The 17,768-nt window shown below is 35.2% G+C and overlaps 1 protein-coding gene across 1 annotated transcript; it reads right to left on the bottom strand.

The window, feature by feature from the left end:
• Positions 1-86: 86 nt before the first annotated feature.
• Positions 87-10,790, bottom strand: LOC125657511 (uncharacterized). Its single transcript, XM_048888117.2, has 2 exons — positions 10,725-10,790; positions 87-1,189 (listed from the first exon to the last, which is right to left on the bottom strand). The coding sequence occupies exons 1-2, from the start codon at positions 10,729-10,731 to the stop codon at positions 102-104; spliced, it is 1,095 nt and encodes a 364-aa protein (XP_048744074.2). The 5' UTR covers positions 10,732-10,790; the 3' UTR covers positions 87-101.
• Positions 10,791-17,768: the final 6,978 nt, after the last annotated feature.

Raw genomic sequence — 17,768 nt, 5'->3', positions numbered from 1 at the left:
ATTTCACGTGATTGTTCAATGGTTTCCTTACAAAATGAAATGGTTACTAGCAATTTTTATACATTTCAACAGCATCAAACTTAACATTTTGTAGATAAAATTTAATAAATTGTCTTTTTCCATAAAACATATGTTGGCCAATATTCAACATTTTTCATAAATAATTCTTTTTCCACACCAATAGCTTCATAGGGTTTCAGTTTGTAAAAGGTAAGGTGCTCTGCTAGTTTCTTCTTTTCTCGTATATTGTGATCAGACCAGGGCATGATGATTGCTTGGATATCAAAATTTGCAAAAAAATCACCTGCGCACATCAGCAAGTTCTCTATATTATGTTGAAATGCTTCTATGCGAATTACTAATGGTGTCTGACTTTCCAAAGTCTCTAAATTTATTAACTGATTAAGAGAAAATCCGTTATTTTCTGAAACACATGAGATTTCTGCATCAATTACAAGTAAGTGGTAATTGGAAATATCATAAACTTGGTCAGTCTGTGTGGAAGAATTGTTCTGAATTATAGTAATATAGGGCTGAGAACCAGAAAATTCGACAGACGCGCATAGTCCGTGAATATTGTTTTCATTGGATTCCACACTGATAGCATGTCGACCTATTTTAGCAGCTAGAATACTGAAGCTGCCATCCCCAGCCCCGACATCTATCAACACCGAGTTTGTGTGAAAGGCAAGATTACTGTGAACAGTTTTAAGGAGTTCAAAGTGCATTTCTTTTGTAAGATCTCCCTTCCCCGGCTGGTGTGTATGGTCCACCATGTGTACCATTAATTGTCCTGCGGATGATTCGATGCTACTCTGAAATGTCAACGGTTTTTGTTGACAAACATTGCTTCTTTTCCATTTCAAATTTTGGCGGATAAACACCACTATCGCGCTCCAATCATTAGTTTTGTCGACACTTGCATCAGTAGATTTAGTTGTCTTAAGAACGACTTCGACATCGGGAAGTTTGTCTAGATCGTCATAATCCTCGACATCTTTGAATCTGTCGTAGTCTAGCGAGTCGGGGCGTGGAAGGTTTTGGATCTCTATTTTGCCCCTGTGCAGTCTCTCTGGGAGAGGGAGGTCAATTACACACACGACGTAGATGAAACCCACAACGCTGATCACAGTCGACACCCACACAACCGTCCGCTTCTTGGAGCATCGAATCTGCATTGCGCCTTCACCTATACACAAAGAAAGGTAGAAGTTACGTGTTCAGCTTTAGTGAAAGTTGAGATATTAATATAGGTCTTATTACTGTTACATCGAGGTCTATGGACGACATTACAAATTTTAACATTTAGGCTTCTGTCCGAATCTCGTCAGTCGCTGTGGTTCAGAAAATGGAGTGTTTCAAACGTCTAACCTAATACTGGTATAGAGACATCACCAGTTGTAAATAAAGTGCCACTTTTAACTTGATGCATGGTGCTCATGGCGTAGCAGTGGGGGTTCTTTATAGTGCCAATGTCTATATGGCACTGGGCCTCCATTTTAGACTGTGACTTTCACTTCTACTGTGGAATCTCTCTCTCTCTCTCTCTCTCTCTCTCTCTCTCTCTCTCTCTCTCTCTCTCATATATATGTGTGTGTGTACAAATTTTCTTTCATTGGGGTAAAATATAAAAAAAAAAAACAAGAGGCCCACAGGCCTTATCGGTCACCTGAGAATTATTTAAAAGTATAACTAGTCCCCAAGGACTAGAGAAAATTCCTGTTATGCATATCTAAGCTAAATTCTAATATTTAGCAATAGTATAAAACAAGATGTATTCTTAAAACTTAAAATGCCCCTGAAAGTGCCCATACTGATGAAAGGCTTTACATAACATAAAATATATAACATTAGTGTGAAATGACTAATTTTGACCCATCCTAAAGTTGAAATCCTAAGGTTGCAAATTTCACAATTTTGGTACATCATTTCCTGCTTTTCCTAAATATGCACTTAGTTTTTATACCGTATCAGCCAACATAAAAAACTCTTTCAAATAATAAAGACAGTTATCACTTTAATAAAACTAGCCTCACCTTGGAACCAAAACCGTCCCCCCCCCCCCCCCCCCCCCCCCCTGAGATCATGAAATTTACAATTTTGTTAAAGGACAACCTACTCCTTCTAAATATCTGTTTAGTTTCAATTTAGTATATCAATAGCATTAAAGAAGATATTATTTAAATGTTTTACACATACATGTATGTACACTATATAATACTACGTTTTGGCCTCGTCCTTGGGTCAGAACCTCTACCATGGGGATCATGAGATTTACAATTTTTGTAGAGACCTTAAATTCCTACTTTACATCACTATGCATTTAGTGTTGTTGCACATGTGAGGTTGTAAAGAAGATCTTTGAAAATTCTTCAATTCTTGGCAGTTTTTCCTCCTCCTCAAGGCCCCAGGGGTGCAGGAATCTTGAAATTTACATTTAACCCCCTGTGCAAAAGATGTTTCATATTCTATTTGAAAAGAATTAGAATGGTAGTTATCAAGAAGTTAAAATTTGTTCACGATTAACAGACCATTTTGGCTATACCTTGATACATATATAGATACTAAAACCCCTATCCCTGGGATCATTTTGGTTAAATACTACCTGTTCTTTCTAAATATCCATTTAGTTTCAATTTGTTATCAATAGCACTAAAGATGACATGTTATTTAAATGTTTTACATATATACACTATATACCAAGTTTGGCTCTGCCCTGGGGTCAGAACCGCTACCCCGGTGATCATGATATTTACAATTTTGGTAGAGGCCTTCCTGCTCTACCTCACTATGCATTAATTAGTTTTTCATATACATGTGATTGTAGAGAAGAAAACTTTTGAAAATTCATTACTTTTGGCAGTTTTTACCCCGTCCCTAAGGCCCCAGGAATGCAGGAATCCTAAAATTCACCATTTAGGTTACCCTTGTCCCAAAGATGCATCATATTGAATTTGAAAAAGAATTGGACCGGTAGTGATCAAGACGAAGTTAAAAATGTTCTACTGTTCACACACTGATACCAAAACGCTTACCCCTGGGATCATCAAATTTATATTTTGGTAAAGGAGTACCTATTCTTTCTAAATATCTTAAGTGTTTTACAGTATACACTATAATACCAAGTTTGGCCCCACACTGGGGTCAGAACCTTTACCCCGGGGCTCATGAAGTTTACAATTTTGGTAGAGGCCTTCCTGATCTACATCATGATGTATTTAGTTTTTAGCTCACCTGAACCGAAGGTTCAAGTGAGCTATTCTGATCACATTTTGTCCGGCGTCCGTCTGTCTGTCTGTCCGTCTGTATGTAAACTTTTCACATTTTCGACTTCTTCTCCAGAACCACTGGGCCAATTTCAACCTAACTTGGCCAAAAGCATCCTTGGGTGAAGGGCTTTCAAGTTTGTTCAAATGAAGGGCGATGTCCATTTCAAAGGGGAGATAATCACAAAAATGCAAAAATAGGGTGGGGTCATTTAAAAATCTTCTTCTCAAGAACCACTGGGCCTGAAGAGCTGAAATTTACCTGAAAGCTTCCTGACATATTGCAGATTCAGGTTTGTTCAAATCATGGCCCCCGGTGGTAGGATGGGGCCACAAGGGGGGATCAAAGTTTTACATACAAATATATAGGGAAAAACTTTAAAAATCTTCTTCTCAAGAACCACTGAGTCAGAAAAGCTGATTTTTACATGAAAACTTCCTGACATAGTGCAGATTCAAGTTTGTTCAAATCCTGGACCCCGGGGATAGGATGGGGCCCCAAGGGGGGATCAAAGTTTTGCACACAAATATATAGGGAAAAACTTTAAAAATCTTCTTCTCAAGAACCACTAAGCCAGAAAAGCTGAGATTTACATGAAAGCTTCCTGACATAATGCAGATTCAAGTTTGTTCAAATCATGGGTCCCTGGGGTTGGATGGGGCCACAATAGGGGATCAAAGTTTTACATACAAATATATAGGAAAAATCTTTAAAAATCTTCTCGAGAACCACTGAGCCAGAAAAGCTGATTTTTACATGAAAACTTTCTGACATAGTGCAGATTCAAGTTTGTTCAAATCCTGGACCCCGGGGATAGGATGGGGCCCCAAGGGGGGATCAAAGTTTTGCACACAAATATATAGGGAAAAACTTTAAAAATCTTCTTCTCAAGAACCACTAAGCCAGAAAAGCTGAGATTTACATGAAAGCTTCCTGACATAATGCAGATTCAAGTTTGTTCAAATCATGGCCCCCGGTGGTAGGATGGGGCCACAAGGGGGGATCAAAGTTTTGCATACAAATATATAGGGAAAAACTTTAAAAATCTTCTTCTCAAGAACCACTAAGCCAGAAAAGCTGAGATTTACATGAAAGCTTCCTGACATAATGCAGATTCAAGTTTGTACAAATCATGGGCCCCGGGGGTTGGATGGGCCCACAATAGGGGATCAAAGTTTTACATACAAATATATAGGAAAAATCTTCTTCTCAAGAACCACTAAGCCAGAAAAGCTGAGGTTTACATGAAAGCTTCCTGACATAATGCAGATTCAAGTTTGTTCAAATCATGGGCTCCGGGGGTTGGATGGGGCCACAATAGGGGATCAAAGTTTTACATACAAATATATAGGAAAAATCTTCTTCTCAAGAACCACTGAGCCAGAAAAGCTGATTTTTACATGAAAACTTTCTGACATAGTGCAGATTCAAGTTTCTTCAAATCATGGGCTCCGGGGGTAGGATGGGGCCACAAGGGGGATCAAAGTTTTACATACAAATATATAGTTAAAATCTTTTTCTCAATAACCACTGAGTCAGAAAAGCTGATATTTACAAGAAAACTTTCTGACATAGTGCAGATTCAAGTTTGTTCAAATCATGGTCCCCGGGGGGTAGGATGGGGCCAAAGCTTTAAAAGAACCATTGGGCCAAAGAAGTTGACATTTACATGAAAGCTTTCTGACATAGTGTAGATTCAAGTTTGCAAAGGATAGTTTGGGCCATAATAGGGACCAAGGTTTTACATGCAAATATATATGGAAAGTCTTCAGATATGGGCCAAGGTGACTCAGGTGAGCGATGTGGCCCATGGGCCTCTTGTTCTTACACTTGTAGTTGTAGAGAAGTTTTTTGAAAATTGGTATAGTTTTTCGCAGTTTCTGCCTTGCCCTTAGGGCCCCAGGGGTGCAGGAATTGCTATGAAATAATTCTAATGAAACTAAAAACCACAAGACCACCATCATATTTTTCTTTTTTTGAAACGATTCATCAACATTATTCATACAAAGCTAAGGCACAATTTTATACTCCATTATGATCTTACAAATAAATGAAATATTGCAAATTCTCTATATATTTTACTCATTTGAACATGCCGAAGATGTATATCTTTTCTTCTTTCTTTTTTTTTTTTTTTTTTGCTTGTAAAATTACTCTAAATCTAATCTTTTACTAGCCTTTTTATACTTCACTTGGTCAATATTGATACAAATCTGTTATTATGCGGTGATGTTAATTTGCCTTTGCAGACTAATATAAATATTTTTTCAGCTGTTCACAAATTTTAAGATGAAACTTGTAGATTTGTCTAAATATTATACATTTTAACTGTTAATTACTATCTCACATGACATTGTATTTTTAGGAGAGGGACTAGTAAGTTGTCAGAACATCCACTTTCACTCTGTTGTGAGCTTGTACGTCATGCTGAGTCTTGCTGTTCTTCTTTGTTCTTCTAATGATGCCCACTCTAAATGATGTAACATGTTTGATACAGATCTTAACTTGGTCCACAATTAGGGTGCTGTTTATTGTAAGTGTAGGCAAAGTTAAAAAGTTGGAGGTTTCTCTGAGGTGCAGGTAGGATTGGAGTAGATATGGGAGAATACATTAAGGACTTTTTCCTATGGAGCGCCAAATTAACATAAACTCAAATAATTGAAGATATCTTTAATTATTTGAAGATATCATCAATTCAATTGTTGCTCTCTTTAATTGAATTAATGCGAGCATTAAATCAATTATTGCTCTCATCAATTGAATTAATGCGCGCATCGATTGAATTAATGAGAGCAATAATTGATTTAATGTGCGCATTAATTCAATTATTGCTCTCTTCAATTCAATTGATGCGCGCATTAATTCAATTAATGAGAGCAATAATAGATTTGATGCGCGCATTAATTCAATTATTGCTCTCTTCAATTCATTTGATGAGAGCATCAATTTAGTAGAAATATTGCTCGCAATAATTAATTTAGAGCTCGGTTTAAATAATTTGATGATCTCTTTAATTCAATTGAAGATATCTTTAAATCATTTACAATGCTTTTGTATAAGGAATTAATGCGCGCATCAATTCTTTTAAAGAGAGCAACAATTCAATTAAAGATATCATTAATTCAATTGTGGATATGTTGAATTGAAGATATCTTTAATTATATAGTTGCTCTCTCTAAAAGAATTATTGCTCTCTTCAAATGAATTAAAGATATCATTAATTCAATTGAAGAGAGCAATAATTGAATTAATGCGCGCATTAAATCAATTATTGCTCTCATCAAATGAATTAATGCGCGCATCAATTCAATTATTGCTCTCATCAATTGATTTAATGCCCGCATTATATCAATTATTGCTCTCTTCAATTGAATTGTAGCGCACATCAATTCATTTGAAGAGATCATTAATTCATTTGGAGAGATCATTGATTCAATTGAAGCGCGCATCAATTCAGTTCAAGAATTAATGCTCTCATCAATTCAATTAATGCGCGCAATAATTCAGAATTGAAGATATCATTAATTATATGAAGAGATCTTTAATTCAATTGTTGCGCGCATCAAATGAATTGATGATATCTTCAAATAATTGAAGATATCTTCAATTATTTGAGTTTATGTTAATTTGGCGCTCGATATTTTCCTGTAAGCAGAGAAATGTTTGTTGGATATAAATCATTTAGATCATGGACCACATTACTGTTTCTTGCTTGTATTTGTAAATTTTTGATGTTTAATGGGTGACAGTTCCAGAAGTATTAAACATTATGTAAGTGGATTTATGTATAATAATCTTTTTTCAGAGTTTGGAAATATATTGGAGTTTGTAAAATTTAACTAATAGGCGTACTTTTGTTTGATTGCTACGAATAAGCAACTGAATCAGATATAAAACATTTAGGTCATGGACCACATTACTGCTTGTAATATTCAATGCTAAATAGGTGTAGATAGGTAATAAATTGACTCCCGCTTTGTACATTTTAACTGTTAATTACTATCTCGCATGACATTGTATTTTTAGGAGAGGGACTAGTAAGTTGTCAGAACTTGTTTCCTATCCTTTTGATTTGATCAATACATATGTTCAAACAAACAAAAAACATTATCGGGTCACGCAGTTTAAGTATTTTTGAAATAAAAGGCATTATAGTAATAAGTACAAGAGTGGCCGTTCGGTGGTAGTACCTTGCAATCACTAAAATATAAAAGCTATGTAGCAATTACTAGATTTAATCCTGATCAATTCGTCTGTCTTTCTTTCCTCTACAAATTTTGTTATTAGAATGGCTAGTTCCTAAAGTAGTACACATATTCAAATTAATCTTTGTATTGGATTTTTAAATGTGGATATTCATGTTATGGCATACTTGAAGTACCTCTAGAAATTTTGACAGTCGACCAGGCTCCTCCCTTGTGAAAGAAAACATTTGGAAATGTAAATTATGTTTTGTGGCGTTGTACGTCACAATCTGTGTTTCACTCATCGCCTGGGTGATGCTGAACTCAGTAGCTTGAAAATCATAGATTTTGCGTTGAAGACTTTAAAAATCGAGAACTGTGAAAGTTAGAATAACGGTTTATTATAATAAATGATGTTTTCTTTATGACAACCCATTGAAACTTCAATGTGTTAATTTCCCCACAATTTGCAACTGGATGTAAATTTTCCGGAGGGGACTATGGAAATCAACATTAAATGCCATGTGTGTGAAAATGACGAACAGTGATCAATATCATAAATCATATGAACACAAAATAGAGAGTTGGGCAAACACGGATCCCTGGATATACCAGAGGTGGGATCAGGTACATAGAAGGAGTAAGCATCCCCTGTCGATCGGTCACAACCGCCGTGATCCCTATATTTTGATCAGGCAAACAGAGCAATCCGTAGTCAGAATCAGTGTTCTAAGAGCGACCTAAACTGGTAAGAAACACGTCAGACAGCATTTGACCCAACGACAGGCTGTATTGGCAAACTAGGTCGTTATAACGACCATAGAATTTGCGAAATGCTGATTTTAAACGAGACTTGAAACCCCTGTAACATTAACTTGTTTTTCAGAAGCCTTTCTCGATTTAAAAACTGATCATACGCAGAACGATCTTTTGCGTATCGAAGCAATTTCTTTGTATGTCAACTTTTTTTTATATCTTCACGTTTATTTCAAATATTGGTACATATGTATAAGGAATCACTGTCTTGTTTGTTGGGTATGTGTGAGGTGATTAATTATAATGGAAAACGTCATAGTTTCTGCATCATCGCTTCGTGAAATGTGCAGGTTTTTTTTACATTTTGCATTGTATTTAATCACCTTAGATACCCAACAAACGACACAGTGATTACCGAAATATTTGCCTTCAATGTTTTGTAAATGTGCAGACACCAGAAGTTCAGTCGTATGTGATCTTGGACTTTCTACATTGAGTTACCGCCTTTAAAAATAATGAAAATGTCAATCTTTAACTAGAATTTTTAGTGATTTACAGTTTTGCTTTAATGGCAATACTCTTTGAAGAAATCAAGAATTGTGGACATGTTATAAAACCGATCATAGAGCTTTATCTTTCATAGTAAAATAAACAAAACATCATTAAATTATATTTGAGAAATAAATTTCATTTTTGAAAATTCATAAGGATATGAACTGTGAACATCATTTACATACGCACGTGATACATTTTTGCGGGAATACTTCATGTAAATAGAACGAAAGAAGAGGCGATCAAGGTATTTGAAAACCTCAAGAGAATAATTTGTATCGATACCTGCTACAAATTGTGTCCGGGCTCTTACTGTTTTGTCTTTTGCGGTAGGCTTTTGATATTTGACACATAAGTACCGATAAATGATCATCTCATGTAGATGTGCTGGGTACCATGGATAGGGACCTTTGATCTTGAACTTTTATGTTCACACAATAAAGCTCCTCTAGCCGATGTGTCGTGTTCCTAGTTTGTCAAGCATAATACACATATTTTACCATACTTTAAAGATTCAGAATTAAAGCTTATAAGACGGTGCTGTATACCCCCACCACTTGTTGGAAATCGCGGGCGAATCGACTCTGGGTCTTTTGAATTGACCAAAGGATTACACCCGAAGTGCTGCAGAATGTAATATAAATAATGAGTAAAAGGGGATGAATCACCTATTCTCTTTATTGTAGCGATTTTTTTTATTGTAATTATTCCTTTTTGAAAGGCCTACCTACTGTGAAAGAGAACACATACCCCACCTTTTTATCTACAGAAGGTGGGATAACGATACTATTTCAGTACATAGCCCAAATGGAATAACATGAGAATCAAGCCATCCATCTTAGAAGCATGCTTAAGCGAAGGAGCGAGAGTGCAAGGCAAAAGAGCGAGCAGGTCGGCAAAAGAGAGAGCAGGACGGCAAAAGAGAGAACAGGACGGCAAAAGAGCGAGAGCGTGATAATGCGAAGGCGAAAAAGCTATATTAGTATGATTACTTCACCTTCACTCCGCACCCTTCCCAACCCCCAACCCCCAACCTCTCTCTCTCTCTCTCTCTCTCTCTCTCTCTCTCTCTCTCTCCGTCGCCCTCGCACTTTCACTCCTTGCAGTTTGGCTCCTTCGCTCTCTACGCGAAGGGGCGATATGGCGAGTGACCTCAACAAAACACTATAACGAAGCAATTTAAGTGTTAGAGCGAAGTTGCAAAAGCGAAAGTGCGAAGGAGGGATAGAAGTCTCCCTCCATCGTCTTCGCATATATTCAATTCTTCTCTCTCGCACTTTCGCTCCTTTAATTACAATTTCCTCATAAAAGCGAAAGGGCCAGAAGCTTAGTCAAAATACCATATGTACCCGTGTATAGCTTTAGGAATACATGTAAATGTATTTGAATGTTTTCTGACGTAACTTACTTCTGAATCTACAGTATGTGTACTGACTAGTGCTAATTTTCTTGTGGTATCAGCTGTCAAATCAGACACTAATTCGTTATATATACAGTAATGTAGACTGAATTTATTTTAATACTTCAAGTGACACAGAAATTACGTATACAATGTAAGCGTTTAACACATTCTTATTGTAGTTCAGAATGTATATTGTAACGCTTGAGCGGTCATTATGAAACATGCACACCCCCTCTCTTTCTCTCTCTCTCTCTCTCTCTCTCTCTCTCTCTCTCTCTCTCTCTCTCTCGTGTCTTTTTCCACTATTTAAGGAACAAACTTCTCCTTTTAATTTACGAATCTTCCATGCAAAGTAAGTCGATTGTCGTTGCGCAAAACGTCAAAATGTGATGGATTTAGATTAATGTCGTAAATGATGCACAGAAATTGTCGATGTGACTGTTACACGTTTGAAATAAAACAGGTATAAAATTGTGAACAACAATGATCAGAATTACACGAAATGTTGATAGAAGCCTGACTAATAAAGACAAGTTTTGTACTGACATACATTTCTGTCTTACCTTTCATGCATTGGTCTGGCTAAAATTTAAGTGACTCTAAAGTTTAAGCGAATCTAATGATCAGTCATGCGTGGCGATGAATTTATGCAAATCAGGTGCTAAAATTATACTTATTGTTTTTATTTTACTGTACTCATTTTGCGTTAATAAGGCCTGCAGTGACCGACTTTATTTGCCCCTGTCCCTCCACTTGTATTATAATAAAATCATTTTAAACTTATATGATGTGTCTTGTAATATTCTCGTTCATGATGTCTGGTCACATTGAAGGTTACGTTTTCGTGTTAGTTTCTTTGTTTTGTTTATTATATAGCATTGAGTAAATTATATTCACTGTGTATTTCAAGAAGTCTGGTTTAAATCCGTTAATTTGATATGTTTTTCATGTTTATTCTATATCAATGTCATGAGTAACATATATTCAATAAGCTGTCAACAATGAAAAAGTGTAGAATTTTGATTTAAGAAATAGTAAAATTGAAAGAAATACCGGTAGTTAATTGAATTTACAAGTTAAAATTAACAGCAGCAAAACTACTTATATTTGTCTGTGAAGGCAGTGCAACAGCACTACATAATAAAAGATTTGTATCAATATTGACCAAATTAAGCATAAAAAGGCCATTATGAAGATTACTTGTATTTCTAACTTTAAATAGTGTGATTTTTACAAGTTAAGAGGAAAGGATATACATCGTCGTTTTTTCCACAAGAAAGAGGATATTTATAATACATGTATTACATATATCCTGATCCTGATCCAAGTCAAGTAAACAGTTGTGTATAAAAAATGTTGGCATGTTGCTTTACAAAGGAAAGCCATGGAGATGGAGTTGTAACTTTCGTTATTATATTTTTGGGAAATGAATTGACTGACATAGCCTCTTTGGTCTCTGCATTTAACAGATCCCAATGTTTTGCAGCATCTGGTACGAATGATATTTTATATACATATAATTCTAATCTGCATCTTGGAACGAAATATTGATCTTTTTTCATTTTCGAATGTTATACCTGGAAACATTTTTAAAAGTTTATTCAGAATGTTATCACTTAATATAATATCTTGTTGTTTTTTTTTAAAGTTTGCCAATTGTCTGTGAGTAAAAGGAATTTCTAGATGCATCAATAGGAAGAATTATAACAATTCTAATTGCAGATAATTGTATTTATGGAACGCCAAATATATTATTAACCATTTGAATATATCATTATCATTGCGCGCAAGAATTCAATTGATGCGCGCATCAATTCAATTATTGCTCTCATCATTGGGAATGGATGCGCGCAAAACCTTTTCAAGATGATGCAATTTTTTTAGTCTAGCCAGTCCTATCACAAGCTCATCATTTTGAGTGTTTCCAACCCTGTCAAGATCTTGCCTTTGAAAAGCTGCCGTCTCACATGAATACGTTAAGCTGTAATTCGCATTATATTGTACCTCATTTTAGACTCTCCACGAGAGGTAGTATCTGCATGTATACAGCTGGGACACTGTCCTGTTGCTTCTTTCTTAGGTAGCTGATATGAAATAATACACCATTATTATTAATGCCCGAATTGAATACTTTTCATATTAGGTAAACTTCAAAAAAGAAAATACATGTATGTACGTTTCATGCATGCAAATCTTCATTTGAATCAGGTTTTTTTTTAAATGATACAAGGAATTTTCAAAAGGTCAAGGCCAGTGCAGACGATAGTGTTTTTAAAGTTGGTGTTTCAATGGAGATTATCAATTTTTAATAGCATACTCTAGAACTTTTCATGTTGTCTTTTGAGATATTCCTGTTTACGATGTTTGAATTAAGATACAACAAAACAATATTTTTAGTCATCATATTTTTTTTCCTCTTATTTACATGTACATGTATTTCTAAATAAAAAAAAAAAAAAAAAAAAGGTGTTTCTTTTCCAACATCAAAATTCAATTTCTTGAAAATTGATGGTTCAATCTATACCAACTTCTGTAAATAGAAAATACACATGTATATAAATGATATGAAAAGGTGAAATTGAAAAAAAAAAAATGTTTCTATACAGTAATAACAACTTTATAAAAATGTTGGTTTTTAAATTCTGGATGAAAGAGTTATCTTTCCTAAAATGGCAAGATCCAAACAACCTGGTACTTTTTGTGAGAAACTTATACAGTTGTCATATATTTTTGTCCAAAAGCCATAAAATCTTTCTCAGATAAGTGAGAAACAATACAGGAAGAAAAATATACAATGCTAATGTAAGAATAATCTTTTTGTACAGAATTGTAGTGCACACCTGGATTAATTTATGCATATATTTGCATATAAGCAAAACAGGAAAATTAGATGTTTGTGTTGTTATGGAGCATAATATTGTCAACATAACAGGCTACAACAGTAGGATAAATGGTCAGGACCAATGAAACAGGGTGCATTTACATGTAGCACCCTAATCTGTCATGGCGACATTCTCTCTTCCCTTTTGAAACATAAGCAGAATTGAAATTCGTATTCATGCATAAACAAAATATATATCTTTCAAAATCAAAAACACTGTTTCATATGCAAGTATTTTCAATAATAAGGAAAAAGTGACAGACAGACATGTAACATTATATGTAATCCTTTAAATTCCTTACACGTGATACATGTACATGTATGTATATTTAAAAAATCCAGTTAATTCAGATAACCATTCGTTTATTCTACATATAATAAAAGGTTTGCTTGAAATACACGGCATTATAAAACCATGTGAACTTACCTTCCTTTTTCGACCGGTCGCGGTAGCTCAGCTGTAGAACGCTCGCTTCCTAACTTAGGTCGTGAGTACGAGCCCAGATAATGCCATGACCTCGTCAAACATAAGATGTAAACTTTAGGTAGTTCTACCAATTACTCCTTCACCAAATAGTCGGCATTTAGAAACGAGGGTTTTCCCTGCGCTTGTAACGGTATCGCTTTGTTTATGAACAATTTGTTTAGGCTCATATCTCCCTCAACTATTTCAGTTCTGTTTGCGGTTTCCTAAGCTATTTGTTACACGAGTAAATCAGGGTTGTTTTTTTTTTTTTTACCGAAAGACAATGGAATTTCACCAGAATTACCGCCATTATGACGATGGCGTACCCCCCCCCCCCACCCCACCCTTAATGCATATCTGCTTTCAGGAACAAAATTGATTTTTAAATTAAATAGCACTAAAAGTTTATTTTTTTAAAATTCAAATCATACTCGACCAGTTAGAAATAAGAAAATTATCACAATACAATCATATGTATGAACAATATTCTAAAATATTTAACAGAAACAAACTGATGACAATTTACTCATGCTTCGTCGAAGATGTTACTGAATTCTTTATATTCACTACAAATGATAAATTCGCAACATCCGACGATAATAAGTTCACAATACAAGTCCTTGAAATGTTAATTTCACAGACATCAAATCAGTCATTTTAAGAGATCACATATAAACTTCTGCTGATATAATTCTTGGTGTCTTTTCGGAGCTACTCGTGACTGAGGTTTTATAAGACGATTTTAATACACAAATTCATAGCATTGACACTGATTGAGATAATACATGACTGTATGTTGAGATAATTTCTACAGATTGAGATAATACGAGACTGTTTGTTGAGATAATTTCTACAGATTCCCGTGGGGGATCCGGGTTAGTATAGGTCCTCAATACCCCCTTGCTTGTCGTAAGAGGCGACTAAGAGGGGCGGTCCTTCGGATGAGACCGCAAAAACCGAGGTCCCGTGTCACAGTAGGTGTGGCACGATAAAGATCCCTCCCTGCTCAATGGCCATAATTGCCGAGCATAGGCCTAAATTTTTGCAGCCCTTCACCGGCAGTGGTGACGTCTCTATATGAGTGAAATATTCTCGAGAGGGACGTAAAATAATATTCAATCAATCTACAGATTGAGATAATACGTGACTGTTCGTTGAGATAATTTCTACAGATTGAGATAATAAGTGACTGTTCTACAGAATGAGATAATACGTGACTGTTTGTTGAGATAATTTCTAGAGATTGAGATAATACGTGACTGTATGTTTAGGTAATTTCTACAGAATGAGATAATTAATTATTAATACGTGACTGTTTGTTGAGATAAATTTCTACAGATTGAGATAATATGTGACTATTGAGATAGTTTCTACAGATTAAGATAATACGTGACTGTTTGTGGAGGTAATTTCTACAGATTGAGATAATACGTGACTGGTGAGGTAATTTCTACGTACAGATTGAGATAATACGTGTCCGTTGAGATAATTCATAGGACTGACAGTTGACAGTGTTTTAACTCCTACAGGAAGAAGAGTCGGTCAGACGACAGTTCTGAGGGATAAAAGGCCAGTTTAATCTGATGAATATAGGCATTGCTATTTGTTTACTGTTGAGTCAATCTAATTAAAATTAGATCTTTGATCCGCTCATGCAATTGCATGAGCGGATCAAAGATCTAATTTTAATTAGATTGCTGTTGGGTATTTCTCTTGCTAAAATCTTTACATCGCTATTGGAAATGATGGTAAAGGAACACGTCTAGAGGATTGTTGTGTCGTGACTTAGTCACTAAAACATCACGTGTTGTCTTGGCTTTTGAAAGTGTTTGATCTTTTGAAGATGTTGACGAAATCCATCTATGTAGTCATGATAAGGATCAGCCATTGTTGCGGGTTGGTACATGTAAGAGCATTCAGGGACTACAATTTTCTTAGGTTATGTTCACTGTAGAAATTATTCTCATCTTCTATTGTGTTTCGCTTTCATTTACATGTATGCCATATCAATGACTTTCTATCCCTGATGACTATATACATGTACTGTTAAATTCCCAGTAATGTTAATATAACGTTGATGATGATAAGATGTGAAGAGTTTTATCTGATCTGGGACTGCAGAATTCTTATTGGCAAGCTCAGATGTGACATAAGAACAGGAATTTCCCAACAGTTCAATACATATCAAATCTCCCAATATTGAAGTAACATCAGCAGTGTCTGTCAACATTACCAAAAGAGATTCATTGTACTAGATGTTGCTGAACTTACTGAAGGCAATTAAGGTGTTCGGGAAGAACACACGACGCATTTGGCTGTTTTGTATATATACAGCCGTTGTCATTGATGCCATTGAGAACAAAACTGCCAGAAGATTGGAGCGAATGAAGACCAAATGAAATTTTAGGGATTCTGGAAATAATGGGTAATTTTAAAAATTACTGACGAATTTCTACTCTTCGTTAATGTGAATCTTTGAGTACAAACTTCTTAATTAAATAAAAATTTCTTTTGCATCATCTGGGTTATACATAACTTCAGATTTTTCAAAATGCTTCTCAATTTCAAAATGTTTTATATAATCAAGAAGTTAACATGATGAAATTCATAGTAACATGATGAAATTCATAGTCCATGCTTTAATTATACATGCATATTCGGGACATAGATGTAGATTGAAGATCCAGAGATTAGAGATCCTTCAAAGTTTCTTATGTTCTAATGTGGGATCTCATCAAGCCTTTGCTCTCAACATGAATTCGATGCAGGGATTTCTCTTATGGTTTTCCTAGATCTCCATTTCGACGAAAGTGATTATATATAGCTAATATGGTACGTTCCTCAATATTTCAATGTTGCTGATTCATTGTATTAAACGTTGTAGTATCCTTCTTTTAGTCCGCATTTGAATCGTTCAAAGAAACAGATTAATTTGGAAAAAGTTTGCAGACTTTTACAAAGATACATTGACTTATGATCTTTATTCTATGGGATCATATCAGAACATTTTGTATGTTGATTAACTGCCGATCTTTGAAGACTCTCAAAGCAAACAGTTTCCAGGAACCAATCTAAGTGACGTAGCATTTGCAAACCGCTAACGTCTTTGTCTTGACAACATATACATATAACTAACAAGATGACGAAAATGCATTTTTTTTAAAAATATCACGAGTATTACAAACGTTGCATCATACGCCCGTCGGTCAGTGATGACAACATTTCAGTGCAATATCTGTATTCGTTATGAGAAAAAAGTCTTGGAAACTATTTGACCTGCTTTTAGCTCTAACGTAGGTCACGATGCACCAATTAAGTTGAAATGCACACTGATTCTGTATTTTCTGAGAAGGCTTTGACTACATTTCAGGGCAATATCTGTTTAAATTACTTAAATTTAAATTGTCAAATTACTTTTTGCCCTAAAAGTAGGTCACGGCGCACCAATCCAGCTGAAATGCAAAGTCACTCTTGCGCTTCTCGAGGGAGAAATTGTGACAAAATTTCAACATTGTACATGCATCCGTTACGGAAAAAAGTCCGGAAAACATGACCTCGGACGGACACACAGGCGGACGCACAGATAGCGCCATACCATAATACGTCACCGTGTCTGACGTCGGACGTATAAAAATCAACCAATTAGTGGCAATAATAGCCGTATAGGGAATAGATTTGTATTACGCTTCAACACGTATACAACTCATTATAATTACTTCTCATAAGTCAAATGCTATACGATACATGTTGTTTATCGTAAATTGATAGAATGTAATTTTATTATGATAATATAGCTACTTCTCATAAGTCAAATGTTATACAATAATTTATTGTGAATTGATAAAATGTAACTTTATTATGACATTATAATTACATGATTTTACATCATGAAGGGTCATAATGGAGGCTAATAACAACTTAATCTTTGAAGAGTCCATAAAAGATTAAGTAAGAATGGGGACCCCTAGAACTATCGTTTTCCACCTTCAGTTTGGGGCTGTAGGGTGTACTTCTCGTAAGTCAAATGTTATAGAATAGTTTATCGTGAATTGATAAACTGTGACTTTACTAAGATGCTTAGAAATCAATCTTACTATTGCATCTTCAAATCAATTAAAATCTCTAATCTACATACATGCAAATAAAGTATATTGGATCGTGACCAGATTACGGGTAGTTCTCCACGCTGTTATGAACATTGTGAAATCCCCCCCGAGAGGGAATGAAATCGAACGTGGATTTTAAATTCTTCTCATTATT

The sequence above is a fragment of the Ostrea edulis genome, chromosome 1, assembly GCF_947568905.1.
Source record: "Ostrea edulis chromosome 1, xbOstEdul1.1, whole genome shotgun sequence".
Classification (NCBI taxonomy): Eukaryota; Metazoa; Mollusca; class Bivalvia; order Ostreida; family Ostreidae; genus Ostrea; species Ostrea edulis.
The sequence above is the reverse complement of the archived record's forward strand: the minus strand, read 5'-3'. Positions and strand labels throughout refer to the sequence as shown.